The sequence below is a fragment of the Eschrichtius robustus genome, chromosome 4, assembly GCF_028021215.1.
Source record: "Eschrichtius robustus isolate mEscRob2 chromosome 4, mEscRob2.pri, whole genome shotgun sequence".
NCBI lineage: Eukaryota > Metazoa > Chordata > Mammalia > Artiodactyla > Eschrichtiidae > Eschrichtius > Eschrichtius robustus.
Genome location: NC_090827.1, coordinates 28,449,148 through 28,473,096, shown reverse-complemented (window position 1 = coordinate 28,473,096; position 23,949 = coordinate 28,449,148). Strand labels below are relative to the sequence as shown.

General features: G+C 45.6%; 1 protein-coding gene across 1 annotated transcript; it reads left to right on the top strand.

The window, feature by feature from the left end:
* The first annotated feature begins 421 nt into the window (after positions 1-421).
* Positions 422-18,159, top strand: C4H4orf54 (chromosome 4 C4orf54 homolog). The gene is given in 3 exon segments (XM_068542493.1): positions 422-454; positions 456-5,829; positions 13,345-18,159. Coding segments are annotated over 2 exon segments (5,370 nt in total). The 3' UTR covers positions 5,793-5,829; positions 13,345-18,159.
* Positions 18,160-23,949: the final 5,790 nt, after the last annotated feature.

The window sequence follows — 23,949 nt, the reverse complement described above, 5'->3', positions numbered from 1 at the left end:
AAATGCATAGATTTTGAGACAAACTTAAAGCTACCATATGTTCAAGGGAGATTTTGAAGTCTTTCGGAGCTGTCCGTAATTGATTTGAAATGCAATGCTGAATTTGGGTTTTATTTAAGAACAAGGGGGAAAAAAAACATTTAATCAGACTTGGGAGTGAAAGATGGCAGTCAGTAAAGAACAATTTCATACTTGCTAGACATCCCTGTAATAGATTACGTAGGACATTTGGTCGATTTCAATTAGAACCCACATGCCTCCTCCACCCCCAACACTCTCTCTTCATCTTAGAGCCTCTTCTCTCTACCCTCAAGTGTGGTTTCAGTATGACTAGGGAATAGATACTAAAAATATTTCTGGAATGACGTGACCCACTCTTACCCCATCCAGGAAAGGAACAAGGCTGCACAAGAAACAGCACATGCTTTCCTTCCATTTCTGGGAGTCCCGGGGTTCGACCTACAGATGCTGCTTCTTCCGTGGCCGATGGCATTCAGACTCCTAGCTGCCGATGGTGCCAGGCAAACAACTGGACAGAAGAGCTCAGCTACGGGAAGCTGGCCACAGTCTCGGCCAGAGCAGCAGCCCCCTGGCCACAGACCACCTCTGCCACCCCATCCAGGAGCCTTCCTTCCTCCCTCAGCCTTGCCTGGGCCCCGCCACAGGGGCTGAAGAACTGGGAGGCGGTGGCAGCAGCGGCAGTGGTGCCTACAGCCTTGGGGCCAATCCAGGCACGTGGGACCCTGCTTCGGGCTACTCTGCAGCCCCTCCGGGGCCAGGGAGGGGCCCAGGACCGCCCCGGTGCTCACCACTGTGTTTTCCTGTCGCTGACACCGAGGCGAGGGCTCAGAATGGAAGGCGCCCCTCCTGAGCTGAATCTGCAGGCCAGGCCGAAGGAGGTCAGGGAGGGGGTGAGCGGAGCTCAAGATAGCCAGGAGCTCAAGCAGCAGCTGCAGCCACTTCTCAAGCCACTGGCCCCCTCCCAGCGAGAAGCGAAATATGTGGAGATATGCACTTCAGCTGGAGTCCAGAGGGACAGTCCCCGGACCATGAGACTTACTCTGGAGCAGCGCCCGGGCGATCAGAGGGGCTCTAGGAGCCCCCAGGAGAAAGCCCAAGACGATCCCGACAGCCGAGAGTGCGAGGCTCCAACCCCCCAGAAGACTCCTGCCTGCTTGGAACTCTCCAGATCCCAGTTCTCCCGCACTGATGAGGGCAGCACCCTCTCCTCTCCCTCCTCCTCCTCCTCCCTGGTGGACAAAGCAGAAGAAGGTGGCCTTTCCAAGATGGGTGATAGCACCACATCCACGGGGGCTCTGGCCACCTCGTCCTCATCGTTAGACTTTGAGAGTGACAGTGGTGAGAACGCAGTGAGCTGCCAGCCCCAGGGAGGAGAAGAAGGGGGAAACGCAGGAGGAGGAGGAGGAGGAGAGGGAGGAAGAGGAGGAGATGGAACCGAGTGCAGAGACATGATTGCCAAATCTCAGGGCAGCAGGGACCCCCCCCAAAACCAGGAGGCTCACTACATCACCACCCACGAGATCCAGCTGAGCGAGGTAGAGCAGGACACGGATTTCGACGTGGGCCTGGCCTCCCGCTGGGATTTCGAGGACAACAACGTCATCTACTCATTCGTGGACTACGCTTCCTTTGGTGGCAGCGACGAGACCCCAGAGGACGTCACCACGCCGAGCGAAGAGGACGATGACAACAGCTGCTACCTCAGCACCACTCCCAGCACCAACGCCACCCGGACACCCAGCCCCACCGGCAGTGACCCCGCCCGCCCCAGCGCGGGCAGCAGCGGTGGCGACACCAGCAGCACGGAAGTGGGCAGCGGCCCCTCGGACAGCGACCCCACTCCCCCAGCCACGGGGCCTGGCACTGCCACCCCGTGTGAGCCCTTGCTGCAGCCGCTGGAGGCAGCCTCAGCCGCCGCAAGCAGCTGCGGGAGTGCAGCAAGCCAGATCCTCCTATCAATCAAACCGACTTCCTGGGCTATAAATGAGCCTAGCAACGTGTGTGCAAAGCAAAACATTATTTATGCTGCCAAGCATGAAGGCGACATGAGCCTCCGCGTCTCTACAGCTGCTGAACACAATTCAAGTTCACTGAAGCAAGACCCGGCTGCAGCCGTGGCTCAGGACCATGCAAAGAAATTCATCGCCGTCCCTGCTCGCCTGCAGACGCGGTGCGGGGCCATCCGGGCGAAGGAGCTGGTGGATTACTCCAGCGGAGCCTCCAGTGCCGTGAGCGAGCTGGACGACGCCGACAAAGAGGTGCGTAACCTGACCTCCCGGGCCTTCCGGAGCCTCGCTTACCCCTACTTTGAGGCCCTGAACCTCAGTTCCCGGGAGTCCTCCTCGCTCTCCGAAGTCGGCTTTGGGCGTTGGTCGGCCTTCCTGGACTTGAAATGTGGCGGTGTTGGAGCCAGGGTGGAGCAGAGCCTCCTCCGGAGCAGCGCGGCCTCTATGGCTGCAGGTCTGAGGAAGGGCAGCGGGGCCAGGACGACCGCAGACCAGCTCTACATCCAGTCCAAGAAGTCCCAGACCAAGGCCTTGGAGTTCGTCGTCAGCAAAGTCGAGGGGGAGATCAAACACGTGGAGACGCCTCTGTGTTTCCAGAAGCAGGTCCAGTCGGGCTCCCGCGTGGTCACCCTTCTCGAGCCTCTGAATTTACGCAGTGAGAGCAAAGCCAGCTCTGCCGCGGGGCCCTGCAGGGCCACCAAAGGCCCCAGCAAGGGCCCCGGGTCCGTGGACACGGATGATGGCTCCGAGGCCTCCGAGGGCAGCAGGCTTGTCTCCCGAGCTGGCGGCCCCCAGAAGAAGTCCAAGTTCGCTTCCAGTCTGCTCAAAAATGTCATCTCCAAGAAGATGCAGCGGGAACACGAGTTCAGAATGGAGAGGGGAGAAGTCAGTGACACATCCCACCATCACCTCTCCAGCGCCTCCAAGGAGACGGAGGGCCCTCCCCCCGGGGGTGAGAGGCAGCGGGAGAGGGGCCTGCAGAGGCAGAGTTCTCGCCACTCGGAGGCCGGCTCTGAGTACACGGTGGTCAGCGTGTCTGATGCAGGTGGGGAGGGGTCCGCAGCTGGGTCTAAATCCCCAGTTTTCAAAGCCAGTGCCCCTCGGGAGAGCCATGCGGGCTCCGGCCGTGATTTCGCTGATGGACACCCAGTAGAGGTGTGTGAAATTAGAAAGAGTGCGTCAGAGACCGTCAAGAGCACCTTCCTCCGCAGTCAGAACAGCGCATTCCGGTCGTGGAAGGAGAAAGAGGCTGAGAAGCGGCAAGAAAAGGCCCCCGTTGGGAAGCTGAAACTCCCCAAAGGGGGCGACTGGAGGGCTGATCTCGGGGAGATCTCTGCCAGTAAGTCCACCATCATGTCTCGCCTCTTTGTCCCCAACATCCAGCAGACACCCAAGGACAAGCAGCCGGGGAAGCAGGCCACCAAGCACCCTGCTGCCCAGGCCACCTCCACAGCAGTGATCAGGCCCAAGGTTCCCGAAATCAAGATCCGGCTGGGGAGCGTGCAACAGCCAGGCTCGGACTTCAACATTGCCAAGTTGCTCACACCCAAACTGGCCAGTGGCAGCACCTCGAACCTCCTCAAGACCACTGAGGACAACAGCAGGGCACAGCAGAAACTCTTCCGGGGGGACAACCTGGAAAAAGTGCCCCAGTTCCAGGTGAGAGATGTCAGGGACAAGTCCAAGGCCCAAGGCCCCCTCCACCAGGTGAGAGACGTCCGGAAACTAATCAAAGCGTCAGGGGACAGCAGTGACAAGGGCAGCGTCACCCCAGAGCAGGGGCTGACCGGGCCCAAACCCAGGCAGCTGGCTCCTGCAGCTGGTGGGTCGGGATCCCTGTCCCCCATGGTGATTACGTGCCAGGCCGTGGTGAACCAGAGGGAAGACAGCACAGACCGAGAGCCCAGGGAGAACGTGGGCAAGGGGGGCAGCAGCAGGGTCTTGAATTCCTCCTCGCCAGAAGGGACAGTCTTGGTTCACAGGGCATCTGGCAGGCTGCCCGTGGCCACCATCGCCCCCAATAAGCCTGAGCAGGGCTCGTACCTGCCCGTGCTCAAGATCGTCTCCAAGGCTCAGAAGACCCCAGAGAAGGTCAAGGAGGAGGAGGTCAAGGAGGAAGGAAAAGGCCCCAAGACATCCCGCAATGCTCTGGAGAAGCTGACGGCGGCCGTGAGGTCCATGGAAGAGCTGTACAGCTTCAACAGGAACGAGTGGAAGCGGAAAAGCGACCCCTTGCCCCTGATGACCGACAGCCACGTCCTGTCGCTCATCGCCAGTGAGGAGCGAGAAGAGGCCGGGGCTGCTGAGCGGGACCCCGACAAGTTGGCCAAACGGCTGGGTGGGGCGGAGGAGCGGGGCGCCGGGCACAAAGGCGCAGGGGTGGTCCTGCGAGGGGGCCCCGTAGAGCGTCTGCAGCGGAGGAACTCCAACCCGAGCGCCGAGAGTGTGTCCGCCCGCGCGGCCGCCTTTGAGAACCTGGCCAGGGAGAGGCCCCGGTCCCTCTATATCCCCCCGGTGCACAAGGATGTGGACAGAGCCCAGCCCCTGCCCCCGCTGCCCGGCCACCGGAACGTGTTCACGGTGAGCGCCAGCAGCACCCAGAAAACGGGGGGTGTCGCTGGCAAGTTCCCACAAGGCCCCGCTCCAGAGAGTCCTTCGGCGGCAAAGGGCATCAAATCGCAGGGACTCCGGTCTCTCAAGATCTCTCCGGCCACTCGGGCATCTCTCGAAGAGGTAACCAGCAGGAAAAATGGCAGCCATCTGGAAAAGAGCCGCAGCGACTGCGAGAATTACCTGACCATCCCCCTTAAAGGGAGCTCTGCAGCTGGGGAGCTTCCAGGCAGGCCTGGGGCGGGGAGGGAGGGGCCCCCACGCTCCTCAGCCACCACTCTCTGCAGCTTGCCCCCAATGAGTGCCCGCAGTCAGGTCCCCAGCAGCCCCAAAGGCTCTCAGGTCAGCGGAACCAGCCGGCCAGCTTGGTGCACCAAGCCCGACGACCCCCGGGGGACGGTAGCTGCCCCCGCAGGGCCACAGAGCCCCGAGCAGACCCCCACCGCGATCTACCACCAGCAGCTGCTGCCCTTCGCCCTCCAGGGGGCCCAGCCCCAGGTCCTCTGCTTCTCCCCTCCAGGCATGCCTGCCCCTGCGCCTGTGGGCCCAGCTCCGGTCCCCACAGACCCCTTCCAGCAGCCGCAGCCTCCGCAGACCCAGCGCAAGATGCTCCTGGATGTGACAACCGGCCAGTACTATCTGGTGGACACGCCAGTTCAGCCCATGACCCGGAGACTGTTTGACCCCGAGACGGGGCAGTATGTGGACGTGCCCATGACCTCCCAGCAGCAGCCTGTGGCTCCCATGTCCCTCCCCGGGCCTCCCTTGGCCCTGAGTCCCGGGGCCTACGGCCCCGCCTACATGATCTACCCCGGGTTTCTGCCCACGGTGCTGCCCGCCAACGCCCTGCAGCCCACCCCAATTGCTCACACTCCAAGGGGCGCCGAGCTCTCCCCCGTGGCAGCAGAGCCCCCCAGCAAAGAGGCAGCTGCATCTTTCACCGAGGCCCCTTACTTCATGGCCTCCGGTCAGTCTCCCACCTCCTCCTCCGCCTCCGCCCCAGCGGCCACATCCCAGCTCGTGGGGGCCAAGGGCTTTGCCCAGCTGCAAGGCAAGCCTGTCATCAGCATCACTTCGCAGCCCCTGGGGCCGCGGATCATCGCCCCCCCCTCCTTTGACGGCACCACCATGAGCTTCGTGGTGGAACACAGATGACGAGCGGTCACCAGAAAGCAGAAGGGCGCAGCTGCTGGTGAGTGGACATCACTTTGATAATCAGGTTTAAGGGATTAACAGCAATCCTATTTCTTTCTGTTTGAAGGGGCAGACTTAACAGCAGCGGAGGCTGTCTCTAGAAATGGGCATTTCGGAAGAATAGAACAAAAACTGCATCCATATTATGAAGGAGCTAATTTTCTTGCCAAGCCTCCTTCTCTCCCCACGCCTCAGTCCCACAGCTGGCCTTTCCCCTCTGACCTTTTCAAATTGCCTGAGTGTTTTTCCCACAATGAGTGGGAGGGAAGGGAACCCTGGATCTATCAGGTTAGCCTTGGGTGAAGATTGGCAGGGGGAAGAAATAAAAACCCGGTCTGGATTTTCCGGAGCGAGCTTCACTCTATTCTTAGCAGCCCCAGTGACAGGCACGAAAATCCCTGGGGACACCGTTACTCTGGTTACTCCTCAGAGTAAAGAGAGTCAAAGACTGACATTTTCTTGTTAGGAGGTTTTCTAAAATCCACAGAAAGCCTTCTCTCCCTCCACCACATCTTCCTCTTGAAGCTTCTTATACAAAAAGGCTGTATTTTTAAGCTCTTGTTTTTCTGTTTTCAGGCAATCAGAATACTTTTTATTAGGTGAGTCCAGTCTTTAAGGTATTTTACATACACACACACACACACACACACACACACACACACACACACTCGGCTTGACCTCCAGGAGAGGAGGAGATTCCGGGCCTGCAGTGACTCCTGAAATGGAGCTGCTGTGTTTGATCCAGTTCGTTCAGACTGAATCCACTACGCTCTGCTGCTGACCCCTACAAGGCACTCATTTTCCTATCTGCATTCTCTCCCTTCAGAAAAGAATCAACTCCCCCTTGCCCCCTCTAAAGGAAATCAGATGAAGTAGATGTAGATCCTGACACCCAAGTTAATTCAGATTCACAGACAGGAGTCCTGGCTGTAACTACAGTCCGTGGAACTTGATAGGAAAGGTGAGCTCGGGTTTTCTGAACCAGGACACTTCAGGTCAAAAACATAAGACAGGGACAACCTTCAGATACAGCACAAAGCTGCCAGCACTGTGGGGAGAAATTTGCCCTCTCATTCTCCTGCCCCCTTCACACGAGGAAGGGCTGACATAAATGCTTCTAAGGAGTTTCACTCCTTGGTAAGATCATACTGAACCAAGAAAGGAGAGGAACCCTTTCTATGCTTATATGAAAGAAATAAGCCATTCCTCTCTCTTCTGTACTTAAAAGAAACAGGAACATTGTTTCTTTCTTCAAGGAAAGAGCCTTAAATTAGGAAGTAGGTTCATTAGATCAGAGTCCCAGTGTCTTCTCACAGGCTGTGTGTTCTTAGACATGCGAACTCTCTAGCACCCATGACACTCGTGTGTCAATAATTTCTACTCCTCAAAATGTATCTGGATGTCAGATGATACAACAGTGTATTGCAAAATATAAAACCTTTCCAAATTAAGGGATTGTTACTATGCATTACATTTCTTGGACTGCAAGACAACGTTAGGCCACTGTTCAAAAATCCTTGGGTCTTTCTGTAAGAATTCAGGTGAAAGCACAAGCCTCATTTTACTTGCAGTCTAGAAACAGATGATTTCCTTTCCAAGAGTTTGCAACGGGCCCTATGTAATGACCACAAATACAGAGGGGAGGGAAGATTAAAGATAAATAATGTATCTATTGTTCAGTGTAGAAAATAAAGAAATATGCATGTGGAAGAGGCGCAGATTTAGAGAATTCATTTTGTAGAAGGAAAAGAGTAGCCTCTAGATAAAAGCATTTTCATCTTCTGGACAGGTGGTATGTTTACCTAGGGCTCTCTGGGAGCAGCTAATCCTGCGAGGCCTTTGTGTGAGCTGTGCAGGTGCAGAGCAAGGGGAAGGGAGGACAGGGCCCAGAGGAGGGAGGAACCGGGCACACGCTCGAATCGTGTCCCTGTAGCAGCTGCCTTTGGCTTTTCTCCTGTCTGCTGAGTCTGGAGAGATTAGGCCTGGAGTTGTTTCCATCAGACACAAATACAAATCAGAGTTTTCTGTACTGGAGATTTGAACAGTGATTTCTTTGAAAGCTTACCCTTCTTTAACCTTTATTTTAGTCCACAGCCCTAAAGATAGAAAGCAAAAGACTAGTCAGGAGCTAATTATCAGCTTTTTGTGTACAGGCAGAAATCTAATTACCCAAATTCAGGTAATAACTTAAATCCTTATAAAAATCCTTCAAAACTCACCATCCTGAAAGTTCTATGCCACTTTCCAAAGAAAAGTCAGATACATAAAAAAGAAGTGTATCGTTCTTTTCCTTGTGTGAAAAAAATTTAAACGTGGTTCAGATATATCAAAAATTACATTGTACACCCCCATCCATCAGCTGATGTTCATACGGATGGTCAGTGTGAGAAGGCTTGGAAGCTGGTTTCAGTTTAAATTTCCTTTGAAAACCAGACTTACTCCAGAGTTTTTCCTTGTGGTAGGGTAGGGTTTTATGTGCCCCTTTCAGCTAGAAGTCACATAAATGGTTTGATCCAAGCATAGCATTTCACAGAGAAGAAAACTGGGGCTTAGAAAGAAACGGTTTTGCTGAGGTCCCCAGAGAGTGAGAGAGCCAGGATGAGCCTGGCTCCCAGCTCCCGGACCACACCATGCGCTGTTTCTTTGTTGGTAGGAGGCATGAAACACAAGAAGGATGGCAGAGAAGTGCAATGAGCCCCGAACTGGCAGCCAGGACACCTTGGATCTGCTCTGCCTCTCCAGACATTTGTGAAATGAATGTTTGAACGAAAAGCACTAATTCCATCATTCATTCAACAAATGTGAATTACATGTTTACACTCCGCCAGGCACGGTGTACTCTGCGGTGAGGCTATAAACCCACACGTGACCTGGTACCGTCCCACAGTCCAGGAGCCTGCACTCCAGCTGGAGGACACGGACCGTACATGCAGAACTGCAAAACCAGTGTTCAAGTCCTGTCTTAACCTTTAAGATTCCTTCCAGCTCAAATAATAAGTATTTCATCATCTATTTTTAGCTGCACATTGTAACAGGGAGCCTTGCTTTCTCCCCGGTATAGATTTGAGCATAGCTAGCTGCTGCTACTCTCGGATTATTCTGTTATGAATTTTCCTCTAGTTTTGCTTTCATAGGTAGGGTCTTTCCTGCTTCTCTTCTTCCTGTGGTGAAAGTTGCAGTGCTCCTCCAACTTTGCCAGATCACAACCCATCTCAGAAGATAAGTAGTAATATTACGTATTTTATTTGAATTTAGTAATGACATCACACATTGTGATAAATGGACCAGGCTGTTCCCAGCCGGTGGCCCAGTGGCCGGAGAGTCACAACAGGAACCCATTGGTAACGCACCAGTGTGCTGAGCACAACGGTTCAGAACTTCACAACTCTCTCCTTTTTTGTTAGGCCTTTTCTGTTTTAGGCCTTTGTTGTTCGTTCATTTTAGTTTTGAAAGGTCCTTCTCCACAGGACCTTTGATGCCTTTTCTGATGAGATTATTTTTGTTTTAGTTTTCTGTCATTCGAGGCAGGTAGCTATGTTTTTCCTTCCCTAACATATTCACTTTCATGCTTTCTCCTGCCCAGCCACTTAGATACCATATTTTTGTTTTAAAATTTGAGACTTGATACTAAATACCGTTTACAAGGGCATAAAGATAAATGTGTAATAATAACAACAGAAAACTTTAATTGGCACCATGCCTGCTACCCAGTGGGTATTACAATTATTTTGTTTCCTTTGAAAGTCTCTTCTTTTTTCTGTAAAACTTTACCCATTTGTTTCTTCATTTCTGAGTGTGCTTCATGTTGTTCCTACATCGTTGGTCTTTCTTTTCTCGCCAACTCCTCAGAGTTATTTCTACCCCCTGAGCAGAGCCCCAAAGATCAGCAACTGAAGTTGAAAGAGAAAGGGGGCTTCAGAGGGAGCTATTGTCGGAGAGTTTTCTAAAGGGGCCCACAGGGTACTTAGATCCTTGAACGCCATCCCCTTATGTTAAAATTGTAGGAGGAAATTGAGTCTCAGAGAGGTTAAGTGACCCTTCTTAAGTCACAGTGTCCCTCTGGGGCAGAGTTGGGACTCAAAACCTAAATCATCCCAGACCAGAGTCTATTTTCCATTTGCTTCTTTCTTACTGCTTCCCAGTCCCCTTGTCTTTTTCTCCCCAGGGCCACTCTTCTTTCTGGTCCTCCATCTTGGGGTCGGGCCCACAGTTTACTTCCCCTCTTTTCTTCCCTTACCTCTTATTTGAGAATTTACTTTCTGTACTTTGCTATTTTTTTTTTTTTTTAATTCCTTATTGTGGTTTCTCCTTTCCCATTCACTTGAAGTTGATTTAGTTTAAAGCCCCACCTTGCTTTTTCCCTTCTCCTCCCTTTTCTGTTTGGACTCTGTTGTCATCACAGACTGGACAGCTTCAAGGGCAGGCTTGAAGCTGCGGCTCCTTCACCTGCATTCTCTGCAGCCTTGTGCACGAGACCGGGTGACGAGGCTGCAGGCTGCAAGCTTGACATTTCATTTCCAGCGCATCCCATGATTACATTCTTGAATCAATTCATTTATATCTATTTTTTTCCCTAACTTGATGGTGGCTTCCTCTCCTGATTATTATATATAGCTGCTGTTTTATTTTATTATCTTCCTCATGTCTTTTTCTTTTGCCATTTCTTTTCTCCCTTTCTCTTTTCTTGGATTGTAGCTTTCCCCATTCTTATTATTTTGTGCCTTTCTCTACAATTTTATTGCCTTATATTTTCTTCTCAACTCTCTACAAAATTAATAAAAAATGAAAAGTAATGTGTATTAACCATTTATTATATACTAAGATTTAACATGGTACTACTTGATTCTTTAAACGAGTGGGTACTATTCTCATCCCTATTTGACAAATGAAAAAATAACTTGTCCCAGATTAAGAGATCAGCTGAAATCCAGGCCCTTCAAGCTTGGGGGCCCATGCTCTTATTGATGACCCCTAGTTTGCCCACTTTCTCCCTCTCTGCCCTCCCCGTCTCAGTTCCTTGTTGTGAATTGTCCTTCTTCCCTTATTTGGGAAAAAAAGGGAGGGAATAAGGTAAGAAATTGACCCCGAATCTGGCGATGTCTAGCGTATACTAAGCCTCCATATGTGTTTTTCTTTTGATTAAAATTTAGCTCTCCTATGTCCCAAAGAGAAACAGTTCCGGCACTTCTAGGGGCTGTGGCTCCCAGTGTGTGTGTGGAGGGGGGGATAATTTTGCGTGTATGTGGGGAGGGGCGAGTGTGGTCTGTCACCTGAGCATGGGATCCCACTGGATACTGATGGGCTCATGCCTTTCAGTCTAAGAGAAACTGTGTGGCTTTGACTAAAACCCAGGTATCTGCACCATGAAGTCAGGCAGCCCTGGCCCAAAATCTTCCTCCTCTGGATAAGTGACTTGCCCTCTCTGGACCTCAGTTTCCTCACCTGTAAAATGGGGATACCTCTCGGGAGCGTCGTGAAGATTGAATCGTAAAATCACTGCAAAGGACGTGGCATACAGTCCATGGCATGTAGTAAGAGTTCTATCTCCCTTGGAGACTAGAAGCTCATCAATGCCTCAGAAGCCCCTCATCTCTCAGGGGCCTCCACCAAGGCAGAAAGTCAGCCCTTATTCCTGTAGACTCTCAGGACAGCACCAGGGACCCGTATCCAGGATTGCTTGATATTTCCCCAAACCAGAGGTCATGCCCCCAGCTCTGCAGTCCCCTTTGGGCTGCCTGATCCCCTGGGTCAGGCCAGTTGGCTGTGGTCGGGGTCCTCTAGTATGCCCCACGGCTTTCCAGCATGTTACACAACTCTGGGCATAGTTGGCCAGCTGCATGTGGTGATTTTCCTCTCAGTCTGGGCACAGACCTCTGTGGAGCAAGGGAAAATCTGACCCAACATCCCTGCTGAACTCTGTCATGTGTTCCGGTCCTAAAATCATGGGAAGTCATCCAGGCCAAACTGCCCGGTGACACCGTGCAGTCACTCTTCTCCCTTTACTGACTTCTTCGTGACCCTCTGCTAGGTTGAACCGGCAATTTTTATTAGTTCATCCTTAATAGGAATTGGAGCATTTTATTACTTTCAGAGTTTCAAACAAAATCCCTCTAAAGTTAATATAAGTGGAAGCAGTATCCTGTAAAAGAATGAAAAGGCCGTATCTGGACTATGGATCCCCAAAAATGACCCCAGCAGCTGGTAGAAGCAGATTTCTCCTCTCTTCCTCAGACTGCTCTCCCCATCCTGTAGTGTTTTCTCTCTCTCCCTCTCTCTCTCTCTCACTGTTTCTCTCTCTCTCTCTCTGTTCCCTTTCTGCTCAGAGAGTCCTTGCAAACCTTGCTTCACAATGGGATTCGGCTTGAGTTTTCATTAGATCCTTGCATCCACATTAAAATTTTTCTTCTTAGTCTTCTATTTTCTTCTCCTCTCCCTTGTAATTATATATTTTTGTTCCTGTTGCTACTCCATGTGTCCTAAGGTAAAAGAAACTTTTAAACTTTTTTAGCAAATGAGAAGTTTCCAAACCCACAACTGTCCCTTTCCTCTTGAAAGTCATTTCTCGATATAAAACACGAAAGAGTAAAATCAACGAACCTGAAATATATACACATGAGCTATTCTCTAAACCCATAATTATTCTTATAGACTTCTTTTTCCTTAAGTATATACTTAACACAGGTCAGTTTCTAGATGACAGGATTAAAATATCCTTTGCCACACTACTCTGCATGTAATTGATTAGATAGCTGTTATTTGATACTTCTTAGAAGTTACTTTTCACATGATAGAGTCTTCTAATCCCTAACAAATACTACCTGTAGGCCACTCTATTTCTGTCTTCATAATATTATGTTCAAATATCAACTCCCAAAGGTTAATTTAAAAATGTTCTTTAGGCAAAGTTCTAATAGATATATATAGAGAAAGAGATTAACAGAAAGAAAGGGCTAATTTTCAGTAAGGTTTTGAACATGTCAATGCTTGTCTTAGAATGGATTTAACTAAGTTATAGGCTCTAACCAGTATATCTCATTTTAAACAAAATGCGCAATATGAAGTTCCACGTAATTTAGGTAGTGACCATTCACTGTAGAGTATAGAGTTTATTCATTTAACTAGATTAATAACTCATGGTAAATTTCAAATGTTTCAATTTAGTTTAAATATCATTTTTGTATATTTTAGGAACATGTCTGTTATACTATTTTATCTCTGTTATGGATGGTTTCAGTACAACTAAATATTTAACTCTAAAATCATTTTTGAATGGTTGACTGTATTTAATTCAAGTTTCAAAGAGAGGGTGCCATTTGGGGCAATTTCTTAAAGTCAGTAGGATGTCTAGTAGGTTCAGAAACACACTCACGAAACACATTTTAAAATGTGAATTTCATCATTATTCACACTGAAATTAGCCAAATAGTTAAATAAAATGTATTTTGTCATTTTTCTTCCTTCTTTAAGAGCGAGATTTACTAACAATCTTTTCCTTGATTATGTTTCTTTATAGGAGCAAGACAGAAAGACGGATGAATCTTCTTGAATCTGAAGGCTGCATTGTAACAGCACTAAGAATTCATCTGGAAACCTTCCTCTACATATGTTATTCTTAGTTTTTGCTTCTTATAAACCAAGTGTGTAAGTTTCTGTATTTTTCTGAATAACCCTGTTAAGACAGCTTGTGTTATTTTAGTTTTACGAAGCTGATTGAATGGTTGCATTTTTCCTGCATAAAACTATTTCTTTTTATACTTTAATACAGAATATAAGCTTTCCCTTCATCTTTCCCTCCTGCATTTGTGACTAGGCAAACAATCTCTTACATGTTCTCATAGTTCAGTCAAAACATACAACAGAGTAGGATTGGTTCTGTTGTAAACCAAATGAGCAAATCAGTAATTTGGATCACAAATCTCCCTGCAGATTCTCAGAATATATCAGGGCTGGCTGGCAGAGTTGTAGCACTTGTTTGGATTTAAATATGATGGGTCTGCATTTTGGATCATGCCTAGTCATTCTCTTGGTTATGTTTTACATGTTCTTTTATTGGGTTTAGCATGATTTCAAATGTGATTGTGAAAAAGTGGTTTTAACTTTTGTGCCTTGTTTTAACTTTCCCATTGATACAATGCCATGACACTATTTGTTGCCTTAAAATAGAATGGCTTGGAAGACTAGAGAGCCAGTGGTTGCATTTAAAGTTAAGTTCTTAGTTTCAGAAAGGTATAAAATATCTACTTCCCTCAGAATCCAACCTCTGCTATGAGTGTATAGGATTATTTTTCTTCTTCAATGATCCCTCCCTCCTTAGTTGCACACTCCTGTCTCTCACGGATTATTTGGAGTCTGAAGAGTGACCTGTTTGGGGCAGTGGAGTAGAAAGTAAACTCTGATTTGGTGGCTCTGATTATCTCCAGCCCTAGCCATACCCATAGCAGTGACCTAGGTTTATATCACTTGCTTCTTATGGTTTTAAGAGATGTCGAGAATCCAAATCACAGAATCTTTCATTGACATTCAATACTGCCTCAGTTGTAGCCCAATTCTGAAGGTTATTTTAGTGAGTGTTCATGGTGAGTTTTGAAGAGTTGATTGAACAGATAGACATTTAGCTCGTCATAATAATGAGTCAATATGTATTCAACAAATGTTACATTGGAATATTTCTTTACTTTTTAAAACAATAACTTGAAGGTTCTCCCAGGCTTTTTTTTTTTTTTTAAAGGAATCTCCTCTTATTTACTTATTTGTTCAAAGATAAAGCATTCTGGTAATTTTTTAAAGCCTTTTAAAGCCTATTTTGATTTTAATGATCATCGATATTGGTTTCTGCTTAAAACAGCTTCTTGAAACCACAAAATTTTATACTGCTCATAACTGAAGATGTGAGTAGAAAAACTAAGAGACTGATTTTTGTATGATTTATGTAATCTCATTACTTTGTATTTATGCTTTCCATCTTAGTTGGACTCTTTAAAAAAAAAAAAAACAAACTCAATTTCACATTCAGGAACTTCCTTAAAGGGATCTTACTCTGAAAAGAAGTTCTGTTGGGTAAAAGGAAGGGTTTGAGGCAGGAATAGTCAGCTCTGGTCACAATTCAATCAATCATTGGGCTGATGAGCTATGACATGAAGCGATAGCCTCTCTGAGACATGGAACATGAAATGTGAAACAATCTCTGTGTTTGGAAAAGATGCCCTTGTGCCATATTGGGGAAACGTTATTCCTTTGTCATAGAGGCCTTCTTACCCAAGTACGTCAACAGATTCACCCCAGAACTTGCTTAATTTTTCACCACTGGGAAACTTCTCTTACAGCATCAGCCCTTCCTCATTTTCAGTAGAGATGTGCTGGGTAAGAGGCCACTTAATATTGAAACAAGAAAGTAGACTCAGTCAAAGATCTTAAACTTATAATACTTAAAGCAGCACCATGAAATCTCAAGTATTTGAACACATCTTGTGAAACTCAGATAGGATTTGGTAGGTAGAACCAGAATTGAAAAGACTGTTTTAAAATGACATGTGACTTTTAGGTAAACCCAGTGCTCGTGTCAAGTAGTCAATGGCTTGCCAGGTCTTCAAAAAAAGAGACATCTCCTTTCCTAGAACATGTGGTAGAGTTCTTACCTACCAAGGGTCTGGGAGGCCCGTGAGCTATTTATCACTATTTATCATTATTTATCATCAGCAGATCTGAGCCTTAAATTCTCACATTGAGGTAAACTAGGACAGAAACTTGGAAAGAAAGGAGAACTTTTCATTTGTCGGTTCTATCAGAGAGGCCATGTCCTCTGAGAAGCTGCTGTGGATGTAGTAAATGGCCAAGTGGTTAAAATGTGACTTTAAAATAGTATTCTATGAACGCCATATCATCTACTGTTAATTTTATGGTTTTCCATTTCATCAAGCCATAAAAAACCAAATCAAACCTGCCGGGCCATTTACTACCTCCAGTGATAGGGAGGAACATTTTTAAAAACATGAGGTAAATCTAAATCCTCATTTTCGTTGTCTTATTATTTCTTGAGGTTGAATTGATATTTGAATAAAACAGTTGTACCCTTCCTTTTTCAACCAGAGTTAAGTAGAAAAAACCAAGAGTCTATGAAGCCTTCGGACCCATAAAACCATTACCCTACCAGTGTCCTTTTAGCTACTGAACTCCTCTTTTATGGCTCATGTACACAAGACCATTACTAAAGCATGTAGCATTTCCTATATAGTGCCTGGAGCTTGAATCTAATTAGCATTGCAGAGTCTGGCTTTTGCCATTTTTTTCTCAGGGTTACATGTGTGACTCAGTTTTCCAGATGAATCACAGGGCATTGTGTGTAGAAATCTTGACCCATTTCCTGTTTTTCCCTGTTGGTTAAATGGTAAGGTTGAAATATGCTCCATTTGAATTGTTTTTGGAAAACTGAACAAATTTGTAACCCGTACGAAAATTTAATTCACCAGAATGTATTTTCTTAAAAAGCACTCACTGAAATTGCCCTCAGGATGAAACGAAGCCCAAATATGCAGTTAGTGACTTAACATATAGGCTCTCTGTATGTCTGCCTGTGTCTCCGTATGTCTGTATGTGTATGGCTCTCTGGATATCATTGAGTAAATAAGCTAAAACAAATTACACTTTGACATCTTTATGATAAATCTTAAATGTTAACACACATTTCAAGCCCATCCTTATATCACTAGGAAATATCTACGATATAAATTTCTTTTTCTTAATTTCAGATTTGACTTCATCATTCTAGCCTCTTAAAGAGATTTAATGCATTTTAATTCTTTTCATATTTCATAGAAATGGAAATCAGTGTTTGCTACAAATTGAATGCCCATGCTACCTGAAATAATACTTTGGAGTGCAGGACAGTGTTGATTCTTAAGTAGATTGACTGTAATCTCATGATAAGTATATATTATATGTGTATGAGAAAACACATTCAGTAATAGTCTCTGTTTAAAAACTATCACGGTATATACATTTTCCAATGTGGTGCTTGAGGAGTTTCATTCTACAGTTTACAAGGTGTAGGTTTGCACCCCAAATTCTCAGGGTATGCTGTTTTACCCAAATACTTGAAAGAAGAAGGTGCCCTGTATTTTATCAGTACTGTTGAGGGGAAAAATTATGTGTAGGTTTGTTTTACAAAACTACTTATAAAAATCAACTTCACAAATTATGTTAGGCTTTTACAGAATTCCTAAGGAAGTATACATATAGATATGATACATATTTTCAAGAGACTGTTTCTATATTCTTAACTAACTTCTGGGTACTGAGGAGACCTCACAGGTGCATAAAATCATTAATAAAGCATGTAGCATTTGCTAAATCGTACCTTGAGCTTGAATCTAATCGGAATTGCAGACTCTGGTCCTTGGGGAAAAAAAAAAAACCAAACGTGTCCATCTGTGTCACATGTCATTACAAGGCCCAGGGGAGGATTCTGAAAATTGGACTCATTTGTATGCCCCGTGTCTCAGAAGAGAACTAAATGTTCACAGTAGCATTTGTAAGCTGTTAACATTCTTGTTTTATGTTGCAGCTAGAGCATATTATTAGTTATTTTCCTATTTGATTCATAATGGTGCAGAATAAAACACACACACACACACACACACACAAAACACATGGAATTTGATTTCTTTTTTAAAGTTTCCTACTTGCTTTTTATAAGCTGGTATTAATGGCAAAAAGTGCTATCCAGGGCTCCCTGAAATTACTTGTCATCCCTGTATCTTTTTCTAGCAGGTGGTTTTTTCTTTTTCTCCCCCTTTGAAGGTGTAGGTTTCTATATTTACATTGAAGTCATCTTACTGTACAGTAAAGACAGTGATGGTTGAAAAGAATGTGAAGACTGAGGAAGTTAGGTCCCAAACAGAGGAGAGTAAATTGTGTGGTAAATGGAGAAAGACATTGGCTAACGCTGAATTATACCCCTGACTATGAAAAAAGCCAGTGGGAAATGGAAAGAACACGGACATTTAAACTGCTCTCAAGATAGAAATCTTGGTGGAAGAGTTCCTGCTTGAGGTCTGATGTGATTCAATTATGGAATGCAGTGAGCATGGCCCCTGGGACTCTGAATCCAGCCCAACAGCTCTGAGAATTACTGTGTCAGTGGATTGCATATGGAGAAAACTACTTAGACAAGGACTCTCTGAGACTGACTAGCTTACTTACCTTTAATTGCCAGCATTTGTGATTGTGCGATCTTGTGTAATGGTCTTTTATTTTGACTCTTTTTGAAAAAAAAAAAATGTGTTGTTGGTTTTTTTTTTTTTTTCCCCAGTAAAAGTAGATGCAAAGAAAACATGCATTCTTTCTCTTTATTTTAACTCAAAAAAACAAGCTTTGGACATTTTCATTTTCTTCAGTCTTCTAACATAAATCCTTCCTTTAACGAAAATACTCTATTATAATGTTTCACATCCAGGTTGTATTAGTTTTCTCTTGCTGTGGTAACCACAAACTTAGTGGCTTAAGACAACACAAATTTATTATTTTACAGTTCTGGAGGTCAGAGGCTGGTATGGTCTTTCCCTGTACCCGGAGTATTTCACCTGATCGACCGAAGGCATCTAACTGCTTCCATTTTTAAGTAGCATTGTGAGGGGCACCTGCCAGGTTGCGGGATGCTCCGTGGACACCAAAGAGCAACCCAGACAACGAGTGTCCCCGAGGGTCCACACTGAGGCCCCCTCAGCCCCCTTCAGAACCTAAATATCTGAAGCACACATTTGGAGACCCACTGCACAGGGACGATCAGTACTGTAAAATGTCAAGCACTAGTTGAAGTCACTATAAACCTGAAGATCGAAGCCCCCAAAAGACTTGAAACCACATTCCACAAGAACATACATCCAGAATCCCTTACGTATGTCCAGGGTTTGGGGGTTGTAGGGCAAGAAATTAAGTTGAGGGCTGTTCTTGGCCTTGTATTTTCCTGACTCACCTCTGGCTTCCAGCTCTTGTTTCCAGTGAATTCTCAAATTCCATTCTTCCATTTTGCCTCAGGTGTGCATTACTTTACTCTGCATTGCGTTACCCCACCAGGCTTCATTGCAGGACACCCATCCCGTCCTGAGTATTCCAGACTTGAGACTGTATATGTGTGGCAGGGTTTTGCCGAAGGCTTAGGGTACATGGGATGGAGATTAGCAGGTGCTCCACCCCACGGGCAGCCAGCTGCATTAGCAAACTCCTTAAACCTGAGCCCTGGCATCCCTGTTCTTATACAGTCCCCTGCCATCTCTGGCACGCGGTAATTTTGCTGGTGGTTGAGTTCATTTGTGCTTTAGCCATCCTGCCTATGGCTAGAGCCCTCTCCCTCTCTTCATCCTCTGCTTCCTCTGCTCCTTAGCTTGCTGGCTCAGAATCCTCTAATTTCCTATTATTTCTTATACAGAGCAATTTAACCACCTAACAAAGCCCTACTAAAGCAGATCCACTGCCCTATGTCCAGAACCATCGTTCTAGTTATTGCTGAGTAACAATCCACTCCAAAACTTAATGGCTTAAAAAACACAAAAATCATTTGTTTAACTTGTGAGTCTGCAATTTGGGCAGAGCTCGGCATGGACGTTTTGGCTCTGCTTCAGACAGCAGCATGACTTCCAGGGAGAATCTCCTCACGTGACTAGAGAGCTGATGATAGCTATCAGCCGAGAGTTCAGTTGGAGCCAGCCAAGGGCCTCAGTTCCTCTTCGGCTGGGCCTCTCCTTGGGCTGCTTGGGCTTCCTCAAAACATGGTGTCTGGGTTCCAACAATGAGTATCCAAGAGACAGGAGCAGATGCTGCCCATTTCTCACGGCCTAGTTCAGGAAGGGACACGGCATCATTTTTAGCGTACTCTATTTGACAAGCAATCCCAGAACCCAGATTCAGTGGGCAGGGACACAGTCGCAGCTCTCAATGGAAAGAGTGTCAAATAATTCGGAAACTTGTTTTAACCACCATCCTCATTAAGGAGTGTGTTTAAACAGACACTTTTTTAAAAAGGAATTTTAAAGTTAGTTCTTAGATTACTGTAGTCTCAGATTTTAGAAAAAATCTGGAATGAGAATGGTCTATACAAGATTTGTTGGGCATGCTTTGTGTGTGTGTTGGGAGTACGCTGGAATCTCAGAGGGCAGAATTTCACTGCTGTATTTCCAGCATGGAGGGAATCAATGTTGTTTAGGAATGAATGAATGCCTGCTATATGCCAGGTGCTCTGATTCATGAAGGGGCTCGGATTTCAGGAAGCCTTTAAACATGGTGAGAATGCCTGATACGCTGATGAAGCTCTCCAGTCTAAGCCTTGTCAAATGCACAGAGATTGCAAGAGGAAACTGGCCAGCAGCCACAAAGAGGAGATCCATGCCAGCGACCCAGCATGGGCCAGGCAGGGAGCAAAGAGGGCTAGGTGTGAAGAGAACCAGAAAACCAGCGCAATAGCGAGAGACTGAAAAAGAAAAAGCTGTTTAGTTGTGTAGGGGGCAGGGAGCTGCTGAAGGGCAATAAGGGGAGGGGTGTATGGAGAAGTAGCATGGACTAAACCCTTTGATAGCAAGTTTATCCAACAGAAGTGGTGTGAAAAGGTAGTCATCAAAGACACAGCAAAATAGTATATATTTTTTTATGCTCCTTGAAGTTACAACCCAATCAACAGATTGTCCCTTGAGTGTAATCTTCCCTGAAGGCTTATATACCTTCAGTACTTCTGGATAGAGAGGGAAAACAGGTTTTATTATACACATATGTATATTCCACACAAACACACATTAGATACAGTATTGCAGAATAACATTATTATATATAATATGTGACATATTATATATCATTATAAAGAGAGAATTGTGAGATAATATATATTACCCCTAGCCTGTAGTTGTATTCAAGAAATATTAACTACTACAATATACCTCTCCATTATAACATTTCTGCTCCTGAAAAATTCAAGTTCACTCCTATACAGGTTGTTTAAAAATACTCAAACCATTTATTGGGTTATCTCCTGTTTATAAAAATAGTGAATGTTCTTTGAAGGATATTAGAAAATGTTAAAATTTCTAAAAACTGAAAAGTAGGGAAAATTCTTAATCACTAAACAAAATGCCTCCAGAAATAAATACTTGCAAGTGTATTTGATACTTTACCTGCTATTTTGTAGTCTATTTTTATCTTCATAAATTTATAAACCTAACTCCTTATCTTCCAGTATTCTTAAAGGAATGATTTTTAACAGCTATATCTTAAATTTCTTTATATGGCTGTATCATAACAAGTTTAAACAATCTCATATTTTTAAGTACTTAGTTTTTATGGTTTGGGGCTATGAAAATAAATGCTGCAATGAACATCTTTGAACACAAATCTTTCCAAGCATCTCTGATGATTTCCTTGAGATAAAGTCCTCTGGGTAGAATTACTGAATAAAAGGACATAAACATTCTTAAAACTTTTCACACAGATGTCTCCCCACCATCCACCCCGAAACATGCAAACACCTCATTTAGAAACTTTATATTTTAGCACTTTTATAAAATTATCCTGACGATTGAGGGATGAGAAGCTCCTTGTGATTTGCTGAAATACATATTTCCCTGCCGAAAATACAAACTCTTTACTTTCAACCCCCCAACAATCCCCCCAAATACATACACACACACACACACACACACACACACACACACACACACAGCTTGCAAACTTTAGGAGAGACCGGTGGTCTTCTTGTGACTTTAAGTGTCTTCCTTTTTCTCAAGAGCAAGGCTCTCAAAGTGTGGCCGCCATCAACAGTGTGCGCTTTACTTGGGAAACCTCACCTGTTTCAATGCAAATCCTCAGCACACTTCAGGCCAATTGAATCCTAAATGGGGAGGAGGGGCAGCAATCTGTGCTTTAACAAGCCCTCCAGGTGATTCTTCTGCACACAGTTTTGAGACCCACTGCTCTGGACCACAGGGCACTGGTAACCACCAGCTGACCTCTTTCTTGGAGGGAAGCCAGAAGGTTGAGGTCCTGAGCGGAGAACTATGCACTTCACCCATCACGTTCTTGTGCTCATCCCCAGAGAGATATTCCCCTCCCCATCCTCATTTTCCTCGATGATTTTTTTAACAATAAATGCCTGTTTCAGGGTTTTTGGGAACATTAAAAAAAATAGTGCTTACGAAATAAAGCAAAGGTACACATACAAACATACACAAAAACAAGAAAAGCAAAAACTAGTGTCTTTGGGCTGCTTTTTTTGAAATAACAAAACATTGGAAACAATTTCAATACCTATAAATAAGAGAATAGGTAAATAAAATGAGGCTTATTAGTACAGTGGAACAGAATGATATCATTTAATGAATGAATGGGAACCACCTGCATCTGCATGAATAAATCTGAAGAGCAATGCTGAGGGACAAAATCAAGTTGCAAAATGACAGGTGCAGTGTGATACCATTTATATAAACTCCCAAGTATATCAAACAAAAATGTCTATTTTATGACTACACAGAAACTTCCTTAGAACCAAAAGTCTGGATAGAAAGATACTTACCAACTTGAGGAGAGCGGCTAGTTCTATGGAGGGAGGAAGGGAGATCAGGGAAAGACAAAAAAGGGGCTTTAACTATACCTGTCTATTTTTTTAAAATATCTGAAGTCAAGAAGGTCTTCTCTGTTGGTGCAGTGGTTAAGAATCAAGGGACCACAACAAGCTCAGTAGTTGTGGCGCGCAGGCTCTAGAGCGCAGGCTCAGTAGTTGTGGCGCATAGGCTTAGTTGCTCCGTGGCATGTGGGATCTTCCTGGACCAGGGCTCGAACCCGTGCCCCCCTGCATTGGCAGGCAGATTCTTAACCACTGCACCACCAGGGAAGTGCCAAATCTGGATCTTAAATGCATAGATGTTTCACCCTCTATTTTCCATCTGAAGTATTTTGTAATTAAGAAAAATATTTTATAAAAAAAATTGTGTTTTGACCAGGAGCTTTTGTGAAATCATGTTTATTTTATTAAATTGCTTATCATAAAAAAAGAAATATTGCTTTTCTTCCTTTTTGGCAAGGTTCATCTAGCCCTTATTGTTTGTTCCTTTATTTTTTTCTTTTGAGGAAAGCGTTAGAGCACTGGGCCGTGAGGGACATTGTTTCACTATGGAGGCTCTGACAGACAGCAGGCTCTGTCTGCTTCAGATGTCTCCTTGGCCACTCTGAAGGCAGTCTGAGCATCCTGAAAGCTACAAACGTACTGACATCCCTGGGGAATAGCTCAGTAGTTACTGAACACCGGCTGTGCTATGTGGAGGATACTAAGGACATATACGTGGCCCTGAGCTTGAGAAGCTCACCCTTCATTTGGGAAAATAGGACATTTACATAATAAAAGAACATTTTAATGACATAAGGAAAGAGAGAAGGGCAGGTTGGTATGGTTAATTCACAAGCGGTGGTATATGTAATAAGTGTACCTGGGAAGCAGGTGGCTCAGTGGCTGGCAGTTTCTATGCATAGGAAATGCAGCGGAAGCTGGGCTTGGGAAGATTCATTTGGGCAGAAGGGCAGGTGGAAGGATGAGAGCCAAGGAACCGGAACAGCCGAATGTTGGTGTGTTTGGAGAATGCACGTGGCAGGAACAGGAGGGGTGCTGTTCGTGAAGACTGGTGCACATGAGGCTGGAATAAAATGTCGAACTTGAGTGGGGAGAAGAAATTGACTTCCAGGCTTAGGAGCTTAGACTGGATCCCGGGTAGGTAACATAGTACAACGGTTACATGCTTAAACTCTAGAGGGAGACTCCAGGGCTAAACCCTGACTCTGCTCTCCACCAGCTGTGCGATCTTAAACAAGTCACTGAATATCTCTGCTCTTCAGTTCTCCATACACAAAAGGTGTATAATAACAGTTTCTACCTTATAGGGTTGTTTTGAGAATGAAACGATTGGATACCTATGAAGTGCCTAGAGCAGTACATGTCGCCTAACAGGTGTAATATAAAATGTTGGGTAATAAGGGTAGAGGGAGACTGTGGAAAGCTTTGGTTAAGCACAAATAATTCTAATTTTTAGGAATTGTCTTCTCATCCCATAAGTGTTTTGTATTCACCAAGGCCCCTCAGATTTTATTAAAG